Here is a 19,891-nt window from a genome sequence, read left to right on the forward strand (position 1 = left end):
CAGAATGGTTACAGCACATGCCACATAACGTCTCTGGTTCGACTCCACCTGGGGAGCTTTGCTGCATGTCATGCCCCTCTCTCTCCCCCTTGTTTCCTGTCTGCTTCTAGACTATCAGCTGTTGATTAAAGCAGATAGATAAAGCACCAATATTATTACTGTTATGTTACTATCTGTTATTGCCAATATCCAGCCTTATTTGCACACATCAGCTATCTTGTGTTACAGTGCAGGAAATCCTTTTTTCCAACTGTACTTGAGTTAATGTTTATGTTCATAATACCCTCACAGACGTTTTACAGTATCTGGAAATGGTCTCCATCATTTCATTGTCAGGAAATCTCTCCTCTTTTCTGTCAACTCCTCTGTGCTCTCTCCTCATCTTTCCCTCCTCTCCCATCTGTCTTCCTTTCTCTTCTCCTGTCTTTGGATGACAGCTGTTCGGAGCTATAGTCACACAATCCTGAGTTTTTGTGTGTCAGCGCTGGTCACACTGCAGCAGGTGCGTGTGTGTTTGAGCGCCCACACGTTTGCATGTGTTGGTGCCCGTTTGAGGCCAGACTTGCTGACTGTCGAGTGTGTGTTTGTGTGTGTGGGTAGACAGGGTAAGACAGACAAGCTGACTTTCTGTCAGCAGCTATTGATGAATTAAGAAGTGAGCTTGGTTTCCAAGAAAGCCAGGACAACTAATAGAGCAGATTATTATAAGACCTTGACCCTGGAAACCATGCAGATTAATATCCAAACACCTCTCCTCACTTAACCCCTTTAACTAGTACGACTAGCATCGCAAATTTATCGAGTGATTGATTGATTAATCAATCATTTCACTCATTAATTCATACATTAATTGACTTTATTCTAGCTCCTTCAGGCCTCACATGTATCAAAAATCCTCACAATCAGCCAGTCAATTTACTGTTTATTGAAAAACGTAATTTTAGACTTACAGTAGGCTACCAGACTGACAGAGCAGACAAATAAATCAATGAATGAAATGCTAGCCTGTATCTGTGCTATGTGGGTGGCTCCATCTGGGCATGCCAACTGTTCAACTAGGAGTGTGTGTGTGTGTGTGTGTGTGTGTGTGTGTGTGTGTGTGTGTGTGTGTGTGTGTGTGTGTGTGTGTGTGTGTGTGTGTGTGTGTGTGTGTGTGTGTGTGTGTGTGTGTGTGTGTGAGGAACTTTGTAAGAAAGCCTCTGAAAGACAGGACTTTGGAAGGACAGTATATAAAAATGTTGATATGTAAATGTACCGGAAACATACAACAAAAAGGCACTCATCAATTAATTGAAGAGTTATTATCATTTGCTGTTATTATGATACATATACTCTGTAGTGCATAGTATAGTATCATATGCCATATGATACTGTAAGATCCTCTTAATTCTATTTGCCTGCAGCCTATACCTGTAATAGTCTCAGTGCAGTACTTTGTTAAAACATTACACAGTCTGTCTTTACACATTCACAGATAGAGAGAGAAAAGAGAAAGAGATGACTAATTTCTAAGACAGCACTGGTATGGAAAGTAGTCTGCAAAATGACTTACTTTAAAATTACACAGAAAAAACCTTGTATACAAGAAAAGGTAGTAACTGTTTAGAAATAACATTAAAAGTATTAAGTTAAAAATTCAGTTAAACATCCTTGTTGTCAGAGATACTATACAGAATAAGTGATACCAGAGGCTGTATCCACAGTATATGCATATATGCATAAAAGCAGACTTTTACAATAAATACAGTAGATTTGTTTTTGATGTCACTCATCAGCTGTATTAACCAGAGGCACCAAAAATAGGCTTTTTACATTACTGCTACATAGTATTTTGCTGTGCAGATGTACATCATCATTTAGAAAAAGTGTCATTGCTAATTTTTCCAGCTTTGTTTGACTGGAGGCCAACATGAAAAGGAAAAGATTCATTTTTAGATTTAGCCAGCTTGTGTAGTTGTTGCCTGAGTGTTTTCTCCAGGTCTCTAATTAGCTTGTGAACAGATCTCCTTACCTCTGTCCAGCTGGGTAAGTGTATGTGCATGTGTGTGTGTGTATCCAGCTGTATGGTCTCCAGTCTCTTATCAGTGTAACCACTGGCCCGTAGTTAACAGCAACCATCTGGTGCCCATACACATAGTTGGGTTTTGCTAGCCAGCCTTTGTGATCTAGATGTCAAAACTATCCAGGCCAAATCGCTTTCTCTTACTCCATTTTTCCCCTTTCTCTGAAATGCTTCTCTTTATTTCTCTTGTCCACTTCTCTCGTTAGTGTGAATGTGTAAAGACAGACTGTGTAATGTTTTAAAAAACAAAGTACTACATTGAGACTTTATTACAGGTATAGGCTGCAGGCTAATAGAACTAAGAGGATCTTACAGTATCATATTGGCTTCTTGTTGTATTGACTGCTTATTGATGGTTTCACATTGTACCATCCTACAGAGAGGATAAGTTGCACTGCCTGTTGTCTTTGGGAATATTGTCTAGCAAGCTTTTTTAGCAAATGAGTTTATTGCAAGGTATGCCCAGCCAAAATGGTCACTTATATAGGATATTTCAGTAATGCGCAATACTATGCAACTATAGAGTCTATGTATCATAATTACAGCCAATGATAATAACATTTCAATTAATTGATGAGTGCCTTTTTGTTGTATGTTTCAAGTACATTTACATGTCAACCTTTTTATCTTTTGTCCTTACAAAGTCCTGTCGTTCAGAGGCTTTCTTGAAGAGTGCACACACACACACACACACACACTGTCCATGTCAGCACAGTGTGACATTCCAAGGAACAGTCATGGAAAGGGGATGAGGACAGGGACAGACTTGGCAACTCTCCATCAAATGGCAGTACGATCTTTCTCTCTTCTCTCTCTCCCTCTTTCACTCACTCACACACACACACACACTGACAGAAAACTGTCACCTCTGTCACAAATGTCCCTTTAGACTCACAAGGCACTAGTTCCCACAGAAAGCTAAAATATCAGAGATGAAGAGATAAAGCTTTGTTAGTAACATGAAAAAAATGTAGTTTCTTAGTATTACAACCTGCCACTGAATCATTTGTATCAATCATACGATATAAATCTTGAAGGAAGTGACGGTTGGTGGTTTTTTGAGCTTGCCAAAAGACTGAAATATTAAACCATTCTGTGGCCAAGTTTGCCGTCTTTTTTTGCAAAGTTGCCAGCGCTTAAAAAAAAGCTGTCAGTGTACCATTGTTCAGAAACAGATGCATCAAAGAGTAAGGCTTACAGTTTCTCTGAGTGTATGTGTGTGTTTTCAACTGGTTAAGTGTTGGTGGTGCAGGGATAATTACAAGCCTCCGAAACAAGCATGTCACATCACAACTATGTCTACTGACAGCCAGTTATGCCACTACACACACACACACACACACACACAGCGGCGGTCTGGCCTAGCAGTGAGGCAAATGGAGCTTGCTTTGTGTGTGTGTGTGTGTGTGTGTGTGTGTGTGTGTGTGTGTGTATGCGTGCGTGCGTGTGTGTCGCAGACAACTGGTGCTGCCGGTGCACCTATTTATATCCAGGGGTCACTCGGTGCTAGACAGAGTAGACGATATGTTGTGTGTTTGCAGCCACTTTATCCTCAGAGCAACAAAACCAGTTTCTACAAACAGGGCAGATCAACTTGATATTGACTTTTGACCAGCATCCTAATAATATAAGTCTTCTACTGTATGTAATTTTGAACCGTGTAATGAATGATATGGTTGAAATCAATTTCATGAATAATAGTAATATTTTTCAGGAGCACAGGTCGGATTGTTGCAGGCACATACAATACACACGCATACACATACAGTTTCCGTGGTAACTGACAGTCATGCCAGAGGCCACATAGACTACCTGCTGTGAGAGGGGTAGAGAGAGAGGAGGCTCTTTCACACATGGAATATGCAGTGTTGCTGAACTATTTTAATTTGTCAAGACTTTGAAACTATTTTAGTCGCAAGGATCACTCATCTCGACTTTTTATGCTCATGGCATGGGAGGAGTTCTTTTGCCATACACTTAACTTTAGCAATCTGCAGACAAACTTTTCTTTATTCCCATCTCTTGTATGCTGGCAAGAGCCTCATTCAAATGTGACCCTTGAGAGGAAGTGTGCCGTTCAGTGGAACTCTATTAAAATGGAAATGGAGGCATTGCAGTAACCTCTCAAATTTGACTTGAGAGTGACCTTTAGAGTTTAGTCTTTTCTAACACACCCATAACGGCACACCTGTGCATATTGCCAAGAGCAGATTTTGTTTTTGTTTTCGTATCTGCCTCATATCAAATCCAGAAGTAAGGGTGGGGTAGTGGTAAAAGAGTAATCAGCTGAAACCAAACTCTTCCCTTGACAGCATCAGCTAGAGCTGTTCAGTAACTTTGTAATGAAAAGCTTTTGCCAGCACTAACTGTAGCTTGTTTCTCTTTTTTTTTTGGCCTCGTGGCCTCCCCGTAGGCATCTATCAGCCACACCGTCTAGAAAAACAAGCACTCATAGTAGGGGAGAGGTGGGTGGATGGATGGATGGATAAGATGACTAAACAAGTCAACACAGGAATGAATAAGTATCATGGTGTTGTATAACAAAAAGGTCTTTTATGGCATGTAGTAGCCACACCCTTTGTAATAACAAGCACACACATTAAGAGATGAATATATGAATGAATAGAGGGAAAACATTGAGGTCACAATGGGCTCAGTGGGACTAACAATAAATTATATGGGAAGGTTTTAATTTGCCTTAGAGACAAGCCTAAATAACTGTCACCCTGTGTGTCTCTGCTTTCACTGTGCTCTCACTGGTTAACACTGGTCTACAAGAGCAGGACAGATGCAGATTGTTTAAAAAACAGCTCTTAGACTTTTTTTAAAATCTCACAGGCAAAAAACTACAGATGCTACAGTGAGATATTTTGTCTCTGTGATTCATGCTGGGTCACTCAGACAAACACAGCCAGTGTTGTTGCACCTTTTACAACTCTGACATAAAGGTTCCGCATTTACTTAACTAGTTTTAATTCAGGAGTTTACACAAGAACACTATGAATCCTCTTCACACATTATACTAGTGAATTTGGACATTTGGTCATCAGGGTAGCTCCACAGAGTCTCAAATCAGAGCTGTTCACGGTCAGGATTCACTGTCAGTGTCCTCGACCACGTTACTGTTCAATAACTATATTAACTGAATTTTTACTCAGACTATTTGAAACCACAATTTCAGTTTTAAAGTTTCTTGTTGTGTTAATATGGCTGTCATCTTGTTCTGTCAGGATTTCTTGTCAATTTTTATTTCTTTTTTCCAATCATTTTTATTGCATCATTTATGTGTCAAATAGAAGTTTAAGTTTCTTCTTTTTAGTCCTCCAAGGACCATGGGTGATCGTTGTAGGCCAAGTCAGCAGCCTCTTTCATTTGTTGTGTCCAGTGTCTGACAGAGTAAAAGACAATTCTGTGTGTGTGTGTGTGTGTGTGTTGTGAGTATTGAGCATGTGGGTGTGAATGAGTGAGTGGCAGCTCTGTGTGTGTGTCTCTGCATGCAGCACGGACTGTGCTGACAGCAGAATGGCTCGCTCTGTTGGAGGGGATTCACACTTCACATCGGATCATCACAATCAAACTGTCTTTAACACCGACACACACACACACACAACCTGTTTCTGATGCACTCCACAGAATGGCACACACAGTTTCATACAAGATCTTGCTGCCCCCACCTTTTCTCTCTCTCTCTCTCTCTCTCTCTCCATCTCTCTCATGCACGCACCAGCACATGCAGACACAGACACACACACAGTAGTGCTTTGGTCCCACAGAGAAACTGGCTAGCCATACTGAGCAGCCAGACAATAGTTCTGTCAATCAATGTCAAGTCCCTGTTTAGTTGTCCAGCCTGAGGCCTTCCAGTGGACAGCTAGTTGTCCTGTGTGAAGGAAACTGACACTAGCCTCAAGAACATTTACAAGGCTCCAACTCCAACTTCCCTTCACTTCTCTTGACCTGAATATGTGTGCAGTTGGTAAATCAGTGTTTGCTGATTCCCACAGTTTTCTGAGGCAGCTTGTTACTGATGTTTGTTTTAGAAAGTCCAGCAAATTAGTTTTCTCAGCAGTAAAGTCACTCCAAAATCTAGTATGAAGGTAATTCATTCACAGCATTAGCTGATTGTTATATACTATACTTCAATAGTTACGAAACAGCTTTCCATACAGTTTGTAAACATACAGCAAAATTATGGTCGATGGAATTCAGTTGCATATTTTTAAGGCAAGAATGTGAGAAATATTTTATTTGTGCTCTTTCTTTTTGATATACTAGACACCACCCACACCAGCAAATATGAAATTCAGACATCACACTACTCAGTTTTAGTCCTCAACACTCAAACAGTGACTCTGACTGCTGATGACCATATTACGTAAGCCTGAAGTTACCCAAGAGCAAGCACGTTGGAAATAAATGAGCAGAAAATTTAAATATCTATTCCAAAAGTCTAATGTCTGCGTTTTAGCTCTCTGCTAAATGAGCTTCTTCAGTGACCTGTGTAATCAGAGGTCCTGCTAAATGTTGTAGCTTCAGTCGTGAAGTAATGGTAATTTACTCAAACTGCAGCAAACTGTCTCAAGCTGTTTGACAGCACTGCATACTGTTAATCCCAAAAACAGATCTAGCGGCTATAATGGAAACAGTCGGATTTTTCTGTTTGTTTCCACTGTCATGTACGTCAGCGTCACTGATACATATGAAGAATGTTTGTTTCAATCTAAATCACTGTGATGTTGCTCCTTGACCTTTCTTACTTCTTGCCTCCTGCCATCTTCTTACTGTCAGAACTGTTGTTGCACTATTATGTCCTGCAAAGAATATTTTCATGTGGCTGGTTTGATCACCATTAATATTTTCTGTATGTCTTGACCTTTGACAAGAAGCTTTAGTTTCTGTTTGCTCTCTTTGTACTTGACCTAGTTGGGACTCTACAGCATTATGTGTGTATTTGTCTCACTTATTTATTCAGTAATTATAGAGGTTTGGTTGTATGGATAAATGGATGATTTTTACAATCCTTGCATTAAAAGCTTATGTTTTTCATGTTTTTCAGGTGGGACCAGAGACATTGGATCAGCGTTGACCAGGATGTGTATGAGACATCGCAGCATAGAGGCTAAACTCAAACAGTTCTCCATGTAAGGATTATTACACACTGCCCGTTTTCCCTTCTGTTCTTCTCTCCTAAAACACAGTACTACTGACATTTAACAACATATAGGATTGTGTATGATGTATCACTTGTGCAGTTTTGGCTGAGATGTAAGAGGGGTTGGGTGGGAACAAGGATTTCATCAGGGTTATCATGTCAACACATCCCATCATGGAGGCTTGGTCGAGCTAAATAGAGAGCATTAATAGGAAGCTCTTATGACCAACAAAACCTTCCTCTCTACCAACACTAAAGCCTTGTCACTTTCAAGTGATCCAACATTTCCTTACAATGGGACACAATGTGATAAAAAACTTTTAGCACCATAGATTTTTTAAAACTGTCAAAGATAAAACATTCTTGCAGTGTTTCCTATATTAGTAGGTCACAGTTAGTGTACTTTGACCCAAGCTAGTCCTAGCAGTGCTACTACAATAAACCTGTAAAAGTCTATATTTGATATCTTGACATTGTGCGTGTGTGAGCGTCTATGTGAGAATGCCCCTTGTAGTGGAATACTGGGAAAGAGACGATTTGTCTGTCAACACAAGCATCTATAATGTTCCAGGATAGTCACACACACACACACACACACACACACACCACATCTGTCTAACATACACACACACACTACTCAGACAAGGGGGCTCTCTAATTTCGGATGGCATTTCAGTAGAGATTCCACTTGGATCTCCATAGCAGGGGCTGTACAGAGGGCGGCTGTGGTCACCACCCACCCACTGATACACACTTTGGGGAAATGTCTCCAAGAGGGGGGAAGTCTAATTTTAGTTTCAGGCACTAAGCCTGCAGCTGCCCAACTCTCACACTCACAGCCCCTTAAACACCCACACAAATACATCTTGGAAGATTGGCACAGTTGGGTAATGATTGACAGACATGACTGGACAAGCTTCTTACATCCTTCTGTGACACACAGTCAGACATAAAGCAGACTTTTCTTTCTCTGCCTGTCTGTTTTTCTCCCTCTCTCTCTCTGCCTGTTAATAATTGACAGACAAGAACATACACTATACAGACGGAAAAGCAAACCAGACCTAATGATTTTGTTGTCAGACAGTCTGACTGCTACTTTAATCAGGTGACAGATATACTGGTAAACCCTGCAAAGTGAGTCTGTAAGATATGAATAAAATGAAACATCAAAGCGGCTTATATTTAGCATTTTCTCAGTTTTGAAGAAATGTGTATAATTAGGTTGTTCAGCCAGATGTTCAGTTAATAAAAATGTATTTTGGATAGCACATGTCACTGTTGGAGTTCATTTAAAACACTGGTTGGTTTTAGAATTTCTATAAGTGACAAGTTTAGATCTTAAAAGGTTAGTCATGAATATTTACCTATAAATGATTTAATTGATCAGGCTGACCTTGGATCAGGAGTGAGTAACCTGCTGTTTTCACAGGGCCTTCCTGGAGGGTCTGATCAACCCTCTACAGGAACAGATGGAGGAGTGGAAAAGAGGAGTCAACACTTTGGACAAGGACCATGCTAAAGGTGACAAAAGTAATCACACACAACAACAGAAACAACACAAGTTGCCAAGTAATCTGGACTTAAAACATAGTTACCTGTGTTAACTGTACCTTAACACTAAGCTTCTGCACAGTTAATTTGATTTTTGACCTTGTCCATCTGAAACAGAGTACAAGAGAGCTCGGCAGGAAATCAAGAAAAAGTCCTCAGACACACTGAAACTTCAGAAGAAAGCAAAGAAAGGTAAAGAAACTTTTTTTTGTATAGAAAACCAAAGGTTAGATGAATTAACCTAAATAACACCACTAAGTGCAGTTTATCTGCTAATGATAATGGAGACTTTCATTTTCGGATACTGTATTTATTGAATCAAATCAAGTGAAATTGTGAATTAAATCTAGTCCTTGGTGAAACGGATCTCTCCCCCTCTTGACTCTTAGTTGCTCAGTTTGCAAAAAAGAGCACTCTCCCTTATGATTTATGATGACCAGGCCACGAGATGCAGATTTTCTTTGAGTGGTTGCTTCTCTTGATGTATGGCTGACATGCAACAGTCTTGTACTAAATCACGCACCTGTACACCTGTAAACCTTTGACCACAGAGTATGAAAACCAGAAGATATCTAACAATATATCTTGTTATCTTGTTTTGTTTGTTTTGCTTGCATAAAAACTAGTTTGTGATAGGAATTATATAAGTATTGGCTGCTAAACCATTGAAAGATATCCATGTCAGACCAGAGAATTTGTTCTGTGTCAGCCATCACTAGCCAGTTAGATGTAGTTCTTATTGATCTATACAGGGAATCTTGTGTACTTGCATCATGTTTACCTAGAGTTGTTGATTACTCCACAATGCTATAATTTGTTTTACTTGAGCAGTATTTGCCTGGGCTTTGATAGTCAAACTAAGATGAACACATTTTAGTGTACTGGATTAAAGCCTCCTATCTGCAAGAAGCCTGCTTTAAGAAAGTCCTGATTTTCCTTTTGATTATTAAAATAATGAAACATGTCTGCAAGTTGTAGAAACAACTTGTGGAGAAAAATGTCATATTTTATTTCAAATAGGGAAATGGGAAAATCTCCAAATTGGATATAAGGGATTTTCATTCGACAGCAGTGATGTGTGTAGAAGTTTGTCCTTACTGATTAAGACTTGTGCAGATCTGGTAAGGCTAAACATTACCTTACTTGGTAAACACTCAGAGAGGGCAGAGGCTTTTTCCCTCTGCAGTTCTCTTGGCTCAGGTTCTACATACGCATTCACCTACCTAGAGGAAAAACTAACATACACAAAAAAGGAATTAGATTAATGTGCTTCCTGTATATTTTGCGATGTTGAGAGTTTCAGGTTTGAATAAGTGCATGTCTCACATTCCTTAAGTCAGCAGATGGAGGAAGAGGTGCAACAAACCTTTGCAAAAAATGAATCGATGCTTCTAACTCTTACTCTACAGTAGATTTGTTAATTTTGGTATGTAATTTACATTGTACATGTTGTACAGATGTTGAAATATTAATACTGCTACATAAGGCTTGTGTTGCTCCCCTATAGTTCTCTGCATTCAACAAAGTGCTAGTTTAGACACTGTAGGACATAAGATAGAAAGATTAATAATTCAAAATGTTTGCAATATGGTTTCATGCCGTGTTGCTCCCCTTTGATGTTGTTCAGCAAAGTAATACTTTTCTTTTGAAATAGATTGACTTCAGTCTAGTTTAATACACTGACCAATCCACAGGCATCCAGACACACACAAGGCTGCAACTTTAGGGCATAGTTTAGTGTTTAGTGCTGGCACTCTTTCAGTTGACTTGGATCTTTTTCCTCTCCCTGTCCCCATGTGGTTCTGATACCATCCGTCTCCTAATGCTGCACTGCAGCTGATACTCTAGGTAAGTCAGTCTGTGGAATTGACTCCCTTTCCAGGTTGTTGCTTATGCTCTAATGTCTAACCAAGTATATTGGTCGCATTGTGAAGGAGCCACCAAAAATCTAGACTTTTATGCAAATAATCAATACTGTGGATGCTGTTAAATGTTGGTATGCTCAATTTTCCTCTACAGATATGGCATCCAAAGTTTACGGTCTATTGTTGCCACAACATACTGGCATAGTCAGATTCATACATAGTATGCTGCTTATGAATCTGTTGTCCCCTATAGGTTTTTACCTAAGGGTAACAGAGACCCAGGGTTCATCCTTTCTACTGTGACTTCCTCTGCCTCCTCTCCTCTGTCTTCTTATGGATTCTCTTGTTCACGCAGCAGGCTGGCCTAATTATCAAATAATCCAGATGTCCTGGGTTCAAGGCCTCATGTTGGTAACCACCTGAAGTAATGATGTTCCTGACATTTCATTAGAAAATTTTTGTATGAGATCAATTAAGTATCACACTAATGTACTAATATGCTGTGGCCTGACGGCGAAAGACCGTAGGGAATGTAATAAAAAGAACGGAGGTGAAGTGGAGGCCTCAGTAGACTTTTGATGCACCCGGGTCTTAACTGGTCCAGTGGGTGGATCTTTCTACTGACTGGTCCAGTTCTGTAGTGTCACATTAATTTCTACAAATTTTTGATAATTTTTGTGGTGTCCGCCATATGTGTTGTCTTAGCTGGCAATGTTATGTTCCTTTTATTCCTGTTATGTCTTTCCTTTAGCGAGCCATCCATTGACACAATCAATAAAAGAAAGTGTTGCTAGAACACATCTTTAAAATAATAATAATGCTTTAAATGCTTTTACTTCTTTTGACTGTCCACAGTGCAGCATTGTAAATGGACAAACAACAAAAGCACAAACATTGAACTTTGCAGTACATTTATAGTCATTTATGGGTTTAAATTGTGGGATGTACTACTGTGTGGAAGTAAGTTACTAAAGGGAGAAAATAAAAACATATTACTGCCGTCATCTGGCAGAAACAAAGTTAAATAATAGTTCCATTTTCTTCTTTAACGGAACTAAATTTCACTTTGTTTGGCAGCCATCTTTCATTCAGGCATCTTGGGGATTCTTACCTTGATGTTAGGGAGGACAGTGTCCAGAAGCAAATATTTTACAGAGTCAAATGCACCCATACATACACACACACACACACACACACACACACACACACACAAACACATTAAAATTTCCATCAAGGGAGCCCAGAGTGCTTATTTGTCATTCTGCACCTGGCTCACCAAAGAAGCCTTTAAACTCACTGACCTCTATATCACAGAAATACATACAAATATTTAAATCAAATTTATGTGTAGGTTACTTAAAGTAATCACAGTACTTAGAAGAAGAGCACTCCATTTACACACAGAAATAAGTGCCCATCTGTCTGCTTGTGTTGTGAGGAGATATCTGATGTTTGATATGTGTCTTGTGAGGGTGTTTTTCTGACCTGAGACCCTGGCCTTGCTAAGAAACAGCCTATGACTTCAACCTAATGTAATCATTGGTCATGTGAAAGCTGGAGCGGTTAATCTCATTTGCGTGTGTGTGTGTGTGTGTGTTCGCGTGCGCACATGTACATGTGTGCAGACTGTGGGCCATTTCGACCCCCACCATTCAACTTGGCTCAGTCACTCAATTTCTGGCAAGTTGAGTTTGGTAAAAACAACTGTAGAACATGAATCAAACTCTAGGTTGATTTTGTGTTTCTAAGCCCAAAATTTGTGATAAATAATACATTGTACAACAACTATTTGTCCTTAATTGAAAACAAATGACTGAAATATCCTTCAGGTCGGATTTGTTTACAATGCAGTCAGTGACCCTTGACCTTAAACTGAACCTCGGCGTTAAAATGTGGTTGAAGATAAAAGAGGAAGTAGCAATTAGGGCTTTGTCATTCGCATAGTTCTAACAATACACAAGTTATGGCACACAGGACGGGAATGTGTACAAACCGACAGCCCATAGCGGAGACAAATTTGTGACATTCAGCTCTTAACAACCCCTCTGCTTCCCACAAGCTGTCATTTCATGCCAGGATGTGCGTGCATTATCTGACATGAGTACAATACACAGTATGATTTAAGTTCCCTTGTTGGGACTGATTTATGGGGATTAACTAAGAGGAAAACCTTAGTACTCTTATCCATTATTTAGATATACTTGGACTGTAACTACTGCCATTGAAGCAGACACTTTATAGCCAACCATGCATGACAGCGGTGGTACACAGTAGTATATGTGCATCCCTGTACGCATGTATAACCCTCTCCATCCCTGCAATTACGCCCCTTACATCAACACTAATGTCTGTCTCAACCTGAGTGAGTAATGAGTATTGCTTTTGGTGAAAAGAAGTTTCAGTCTTTATGTGTAGTCAGTTGAAAGTAGTTGATAGTATTTACCATTTATGGTCAGTTTCCACAAGAGCACTATAATTATCATGAGTGCAAACATGTTTGAATTGATGATCTCATAATTCACTTTCAAAGGACTACACTCAAATATCACTCTGTAAGCCTTAAGGAATCAGTTTTCTGGTGATTGGCAGAAGAGATTAAATCTTATCCATGCAACTGAATGATTCAAGGAATAAGTCACTTCTTGATGGGTCCACCAACAGACGTACAGGGTAGATGTGGAAGTAATATGACACTGATTGTGTTAATGGTAATCACTATTCAAGCAATACCAAAAAAGAAAATATTTGACTTTCTTTCTGTCTCAGACGAAGTCCCTCAACTTATAGTAGCGTCTTTCCAAAACCACTTTGGTTATGTTGAGAATACAGTCTGCCAAGACTTGAACTAGTAGGAGAAAACCAGCTTCCTCATTTTACTTCATGCCAGGGAGACACCACAGAATTTCTGGTTCTGGGACCTGAAAAGCTACTTTGAGGTCAAGGGAGTCCTCAAGTTTGAAATAATTTTTAATCACCTTAAACCAGAGTTAAAGAAACCATGTCTGTAGTGTGAGAAGAGGATATCTCAATGTTACAGTATCACTGAGCATTGCAGCACAGCCTACAGTCAGTGAAAGCATCATTTGTTGTCATTGTAGGCATTGATCATTTTGCTACCAAGAGTTGGAATTCTGTAGTTTCACTCTTTGCGGTTTTACCTCATGGATGCACTTGCAACTACCTGTCCATAATCACTGACCAGCTATTTAAACTATAGATTAAAACATCATTTGAATTATCAGCCCAGCTTATAAATAATTTCCGTGCCAAGAGATGGAAAAAGACTAATTTTGCCTGGAGGGAAGTGAATAATAATGAGTTTGATCCTGCAGTGGAAACCAAACTAATGAGCGAGGCCTGTTTCCTTCAGGCTCAGTCATATAGCCGCCTCTCCACCAAACCTTACAATGTAGTTGTATACTTGTCTGTTCAAATAGTTGCCACTGGATGTACATGAGACTGAAAATATATGCAGCAGGTTGGTCTTCCAAGTCTGGCTACTACAGTCCATCTACTCCATCATAGTCTCTATATTGTTAAATAGCAGGAACTGCTGTAAGGGCCACATAGCCCACATTCCTCTGAGTTTTCAGCGTTACAGACACCAAACCGAGCTTGGAAAATGGATTCCCTATATATGGAAACTCAGTTTGTCTTATTTTGTCAACAACCGCACAGTTCTGTGAGTATATACATGTGTATACTGCCCCATATTAAGGTTGGTAAACTCAAAGAGTGGCAGTACCTCTAAGGATTTTAGTCATTTACTAAAAATTGTGAAGATGATTTTTGGTATTTTGGTTCCACTACACTAAACTTGTCTAGACTGGGAAAACCTGTCCACCATAATTGCACGTTCCCTTCACTTTAGGTACAGACATGGTTTTGAAAGAACTTCATCCACCCAAAATATGTAGTGAGGACATATATTTGACAACTTCACCAGATGTCAACATTCATTTTGCACTCGATTGATTTAAGCAATTAGTCACTTCTCATTAATATCAGCTCTTGTAATGCTAGTGGGTGTATAATGATAGTTTCCATTTGGTGTGCTTTTCCATCAACTTAGGCTAGTGCTTGTGTGTGTGTGTGTGTGTGTGTGTGTGTGTGTGTGTGTGTGTGTGTGTGTGTGTGTCTGTGTCTGTGTCTGTGTCTGTGTCTGTGTCTGTGCAGCAGCCATTGTTAATTGTCATTTTTATTGTGGCCTAGCAGACGGATGGAGAGATAAAGCAGTGGAAACATAGCTTCTCTTGTGTGCTGTGCCATATACAATGAATAAACTGTACTGACATAGCAGAGAGGAAAGAGCTGGTGGCTTGTCCTCAAGATAAGACGTACATCCTTATGTTTTACATTTGAGGTGAAGATGATTTCCTTTGTAACTCTATCTGTGTTTCTTTACCACTGGTTTGCATGATATAGGGACTCAACAAAAGGCGCCAGTTCATTATCTTTCTCCAGACTCAAGAGCAGACAGACAGACCACAAAGTTGTTCACTCTGGGTTTAACCTTGGTGTATCAAAGTCAAGACTTTGTGTATATGTTGGTGTGTAAGAGTAGTTTAAGTGGGTTTGATAATGCCTTTGAGGCTCACTGTATGTAGTCTTGGGCAGTCGCCAGCCTTCCTGCCTTCATTGAGAACTCAAGAGGGCTTGATTTGGCTTCAGGGCATTCTCTGTTCACATCACACACACAGAAGTGCATACAGCCACATACTGTGTGTATACACACAGCATAAAGACGCACACAGTGCTGAATAACAAGATAACCTTGGGACTGTCATTGTCCTCAAACATTTACAGATTTGCATATGCAAACACACACATAAATGCATGGGGCCAGATGGTCTTGGGGATACCTTGCACTCTTGTCATCCATGGAAACACACGCAGTCACTCTTAACCATGTCTAGAAACGCCCTGGTTTTGAAGTGTTTAACAAAGAGTAGTGTAGAGATAGTCAAAAATGGTTCTCACTTTTGGCTATCTCGCCATAATAGATTGAAGTTTTCCAAGTAACAGATTAGCCTAAAGAATGGTAGATAACCGTCTTACCACCTCTGAACAAGAGACAGGAAACACTTCAGTGACAAGAGTGGCTCTTCATGTGGCAGTGATAGCCAAAAGTTAGTCAGGACATTCAAATAGTAGCATTGAAGATAGCAATGCCCACAATGAAAGATATAATGTGTAGCAGTTGAAACAGTCCAAACCAACATGCTACTAACTGTTGTGATCCATGCATGTCATTCTAGCATAATTCTTTCATTTATACTTTAAAGGAGGGTGAAAATGGAATAATATAAAGTGATAAAGTTCATAGGTTAGTAAATAGATCAACCTTGTGTTTTCTTGTGAGTTTATTTGAACTAATCATGTATCCTTTTGTGTGTTTGCATTTGTGTGTGTGTGTGTGTGTGTGTGTTTTGTGTACAAGGTCGTGGTGATATCCAACCCCAGCTGGACAGCGCCATGCAGGATGTCAGTGATAAATACATTCTGCTGGAGGAGACAGAGAAGCAGGCCCTGAGGAAGGCTCTTATAGAGGAGAGACAGAGATTCTGCTGGTTCGTAGCCATGCTGCGGCCTGTAGTGGTGAGTACAGCGTGGGAGAAGGAGAGAAATAAACCTTCAGATGAGCACCGAGGAGAGCAATAAAAAGAGTGCTGTGTAGTCATCTCACTCTGCAGTGGCTTTTTGTTTTAATCACACAAGCCAGAATAAGCTTATACTCTCTACTTCATCACATTACCAATAAATGTATATTTTTTCCCCATTTTCTCTGTCATGTATTCTTTTAGGATGAGGAGATATCTATGTTGGGAGAGGTCACCCATCTCCAGGGCATCTCTGATGACCTCAAAGCCCTGACCTCTGACCCACACAAGCTTCCTCCTGCTAGTGAACAGGTGAGGAAAAAGTTTAAGCAATCTGTGAACAATTGACCAAAACAAAAGCAACTGTTGCAGTACATACCCTTTTTGCTCTGTATGTCATATTTTTGTGGGGGGTTTTTGTAGGGGGTTACGCTCCTTGGATTAAATGTAGCTTTGTTCAGTGCCTCCTCTCTTCATAAGTACGACTAATGAGTACAACAAATATTTTCTTGCCTCAGGTGATCTTGGACCTGAAGGGCTCAGACTACGGTTGGTCATATCAAACGCCGCCCTCATCCCCCAGCACCACTATGTCCAGGAAGTCTAGCATGTGCAGGTAGGCTCCAACAACCAATCACAAGACTCATAGCTTGAAAATAAGTGAAAAGGAGGCTTTGTCTGTCAAGTATACATTTTACCAATCAGACCCATAAAAGCTTTTTGTGATCCAAATGATGTTGACTGGAAAATTGAATTACTCAACTTATTTTGGTCACCCACTTCCAAGAAGTGAGGAACAAGGAGATGTCAAGTCAAAGTTAGAGATTATATTATAGCATGACATGTATATACAAAGGATCTACTGAAATCTGCAAGTCTGTCCTTAAGACCTGATCAGTTGTTATGAATTTTCTTGGGAGACAGCTTACATCAGTGTAAAGGGGTGGGGAATGAGGAGAAAAACCTTTAACTATGTTGCGCAATCTATGTCTGCCACCCAGTGGTGGATATGAGCTCTTATTCTTCATCTCCTCTTTGTTACTGATAGTTGTTAATTTGTTCACTTCTCAGAGATATTAAGTGACATTGTCAAAGGAAAGGCACATAGGGATATTTCTTTGATGTACAGTAGGCATGTATGGTGAAAATGTATTTAAAAAAATAAGGATTAAAGCTTGAATACATTTTTAAGAATTGACAAAAATTGCACTTTTTGTTACATAGCTGTTCAGACCATGTCTCATACATTCTGTCCTCCCTGCTTTTTATGTGTCTTAATGATTTTTCCTGAACTCATCTGGTTTAAAAAAGACATTTTATGACTGGATTATGTATTGCTTTGTATCTGTCAATTTTGGGATTGCGGGTGTTCTATGATTGAATCAACCTCAAATCATCTTTAAATTATATGTTATTTCACATTGAGAATGTTTAAATGCCTTCCAGACTGTGAAAACATTTTAACCTGTTATAGAGGAGCAATTTAAGAGTTTCAGTTCAGCCATATTTTTGCAGATAGAACATTGTCATCTTACAGTACAAAGCCTATGCTTATTTTGTTCTAAAAAAAAAAAAAAAGCACTTCATAAATCATTGCAAGAAAGCTGCTTTTATAATTTTGATGCTTTGCAATTTATGATTTTTACCTATTTTGTGACTTGGCCAGTGCACACACATTTGTATGTGTTTCTGTTTGTGCATGATAGTTTAGTACTTGATAGTTTGGTCTTTTATTTGTGTGTTTTGAACAATCAAGCATCAGTTACTTTTTTTTTCAATTTTGTCAGCTTTGTATATAATTTAGCCCATACTGTATGTATTTTAATAGTCCATGAAATCCTGTGATTTCCTGCTTGGAATTATTGCCATTATGATTTCATGCCTCTTATGTTGATTTGTTTTGCTGTTTTGACTGGATTGGCCTCAGTCACCGCCTGCTGCATCTTGGTGTGCCGTGTTAATTGTTTCCCACCCTGTCTCCTCCACATCTCTCCCCCAATCCTCTACCTTCATTCCTTCCCTGTTATTCCTTTTATCTCTTCTTTACCCAACTTTCATCCCTCAATCCACGCCTTTGGGCGCATTTGATTCTTCTTTACCTCCACCTATCACTGCCAAACTTCTCCTTCCTCTGGTCCTCCCCTCATCCCTCACTCCCCCCCCCCCTTTCACAGTAGTCTGAACAGCGTTAACAGTAGTGACTCCAGGGGATCCAGCGGCTCTCACTCTCATTCTCCTTCCTCCTCTTCTTCCTCCTCTACCTCACACCACCTCTTCCACCACCATCACCCCCGCCACCGGTACCGTAGCTCCACGCTTCCCCAGCAGGCCCCGGCTCGCCTCTCTAGCATCTCCTCCCACGACTCGGGCTTCATTTCTTCATCACAAGACCAATACACATCGTCCAAATCATCCTCGCCTATGCCAGCTGAAACAAAGGTAAGAAAAACCCTCACCACCCACACTTCATCATCATTTTGGATACAAGTACGTACACACGGTTGAGACAAAACTATAAAACCACATATGCTGTATGATTTACAAGTCATTGTAGTCAGAGTCAGAGAAAACCCCTCATCAGCAATCCACACAACTCCTCTCTCACACATCTCCCAAACCACTATGAGAGGCAGTTAGCTGGCAGCAGTAAGTTTATGTGATCATGGTGAAGTCATTTCACTGCTATTATTATAGTATAAATGCTCAGGAAATTAGTCTGCCTCCGTTCTAGCTCAGGGCAAAACAGGTCAGCCCCATCCTGCTATTAAAGAGTCGACCGCTGTGACAGACTGCGGTTCGGTTAAACTTGCAGAGGCTTGTGTGTTATATTTTCATGCAAATGCATCAAAGTCAAATGAAATGTTAAAAAGACAACAGTATGTTTTACAGGCGCTCAGAGCGTGTCTCTATCAACAACTCTCATTCTGTCACTTTTCTCAAACCGTCTGACACAAGGGTTTAGATAATCATCAGTGAGGTAGTCCAGGGGATCGTCTGCTGGGGTTTGTGGTTTGAGATCAACCATGAGAGCGGCTGCACTAGTTGATGTTTTGTTAGCACGCCAGCAACAGAGTTCCCCTGTCCAGAAAACATTGGTGTAGTTAGACTTCCAAGTTTTTATGATGCAGTGAAGGTGGTTTGGCAAGTGAGTATCTGACCCATTTGCAGCACTGTCCTGGGAACCAGCCTTCTCATTGCCTCATTCTTGGTGTAGTTACAGTAGTGAATGTTTGAAGGAGCACAGTATCATTGCTAAACAGGGTTTACTCCTTAACCTTAAAATTGCTAAAAGACCACTTTAAATATCAGTTGGTGAGGATACTTTCTAGTTATTCCACACAGTGCACAGCTTTGTCTATGCTTCCTTTTAACAAAGCTCCAACACCTCTAACGTAACACTGCTGATGTGTTTGCAATTAATGCTGGTATGACTCCCAGTGCACCTTCTATACAGCCTCTATAGTCACTTGGCTGTACTCCTGACTAACTGCTGAGAACTGTGGAAAAGTTGCCTCTGCTCTCTAACAAACTGCTTCTCTCTGTCTACCTGCTGACATGTCTGTGTTTGCAATTCTTCCACTCTGTCTATCTCTCTCTGTCTCTCTCTCTCTCTCTCTCTCTCTCTCTCTCTCTCTCCCTCTGGTCTTGTCCCACTGCCTGC

The 19,891-nt window shown here is 40.1% G+C and overlaps 1 protein-coding gene across 10 annotated transcripts in view; it reads left to right on the forward strand.

The window, feature by feature from the left end:
- The window catches only part of LOC137191737 (protein MTSS 1-like), a 56,667-nt gene that overhangs the window by 29,859 nt on the left and 6,917 nt on the right, over positions 1-19,891 (forward strand). For 3 of the 10 annotated variants that reach the window (XM_067602087.1, XM_067602083.1, XM_067602088.1), the window contains exons 4-11: positions 7,119-7,203; positions 8,644-8,735; positions 8,883-8,957; positions 10,602-10,613; positions 16,071-16,228; positions 16,435-16,542; positions 16,749-16,846; positions 18,405-18,669. In XM_067602087.1, the coding sequence (XP_067458188.1) occupies positions 7,119-7,203; positions 8,644-8,735; positions 8,883-8,957; positions 10,602-10,613; positions 16,071-16,228; positions 16,435-16,542; positions 16,749-16,846; positions 18,405-18,669 (893 nt within the window). The remainder of the gene's footprint in view (positions 1-7,118; positions 7,204-8,643; positions 8,736-8,882; positions 8,958-10,601; positions 10,614-16,070; positions 16,229-16,434; positions 16,543-16,748; positions 16,847-18,404; positions 18,670-19,891) is intronic. The other 7 variants (XM_067602085.1, XM_067602089.1, XM_067602086.1 and 4 more) reach the window with 5 other exon arrangements.

Source organism: Thunnus thynnus, chromosome 10 (assembly GCF_963924715.1).
Source record: "Thunnus thynnus chromosome 10, fThuThy2.1, whole genome shotgun sequence".
NCBI lineage: Eukaryota > Metazoa > Chordata > Actinopteri > Scombriformes > Scombridae > Thunnus > Thunnus thynnus.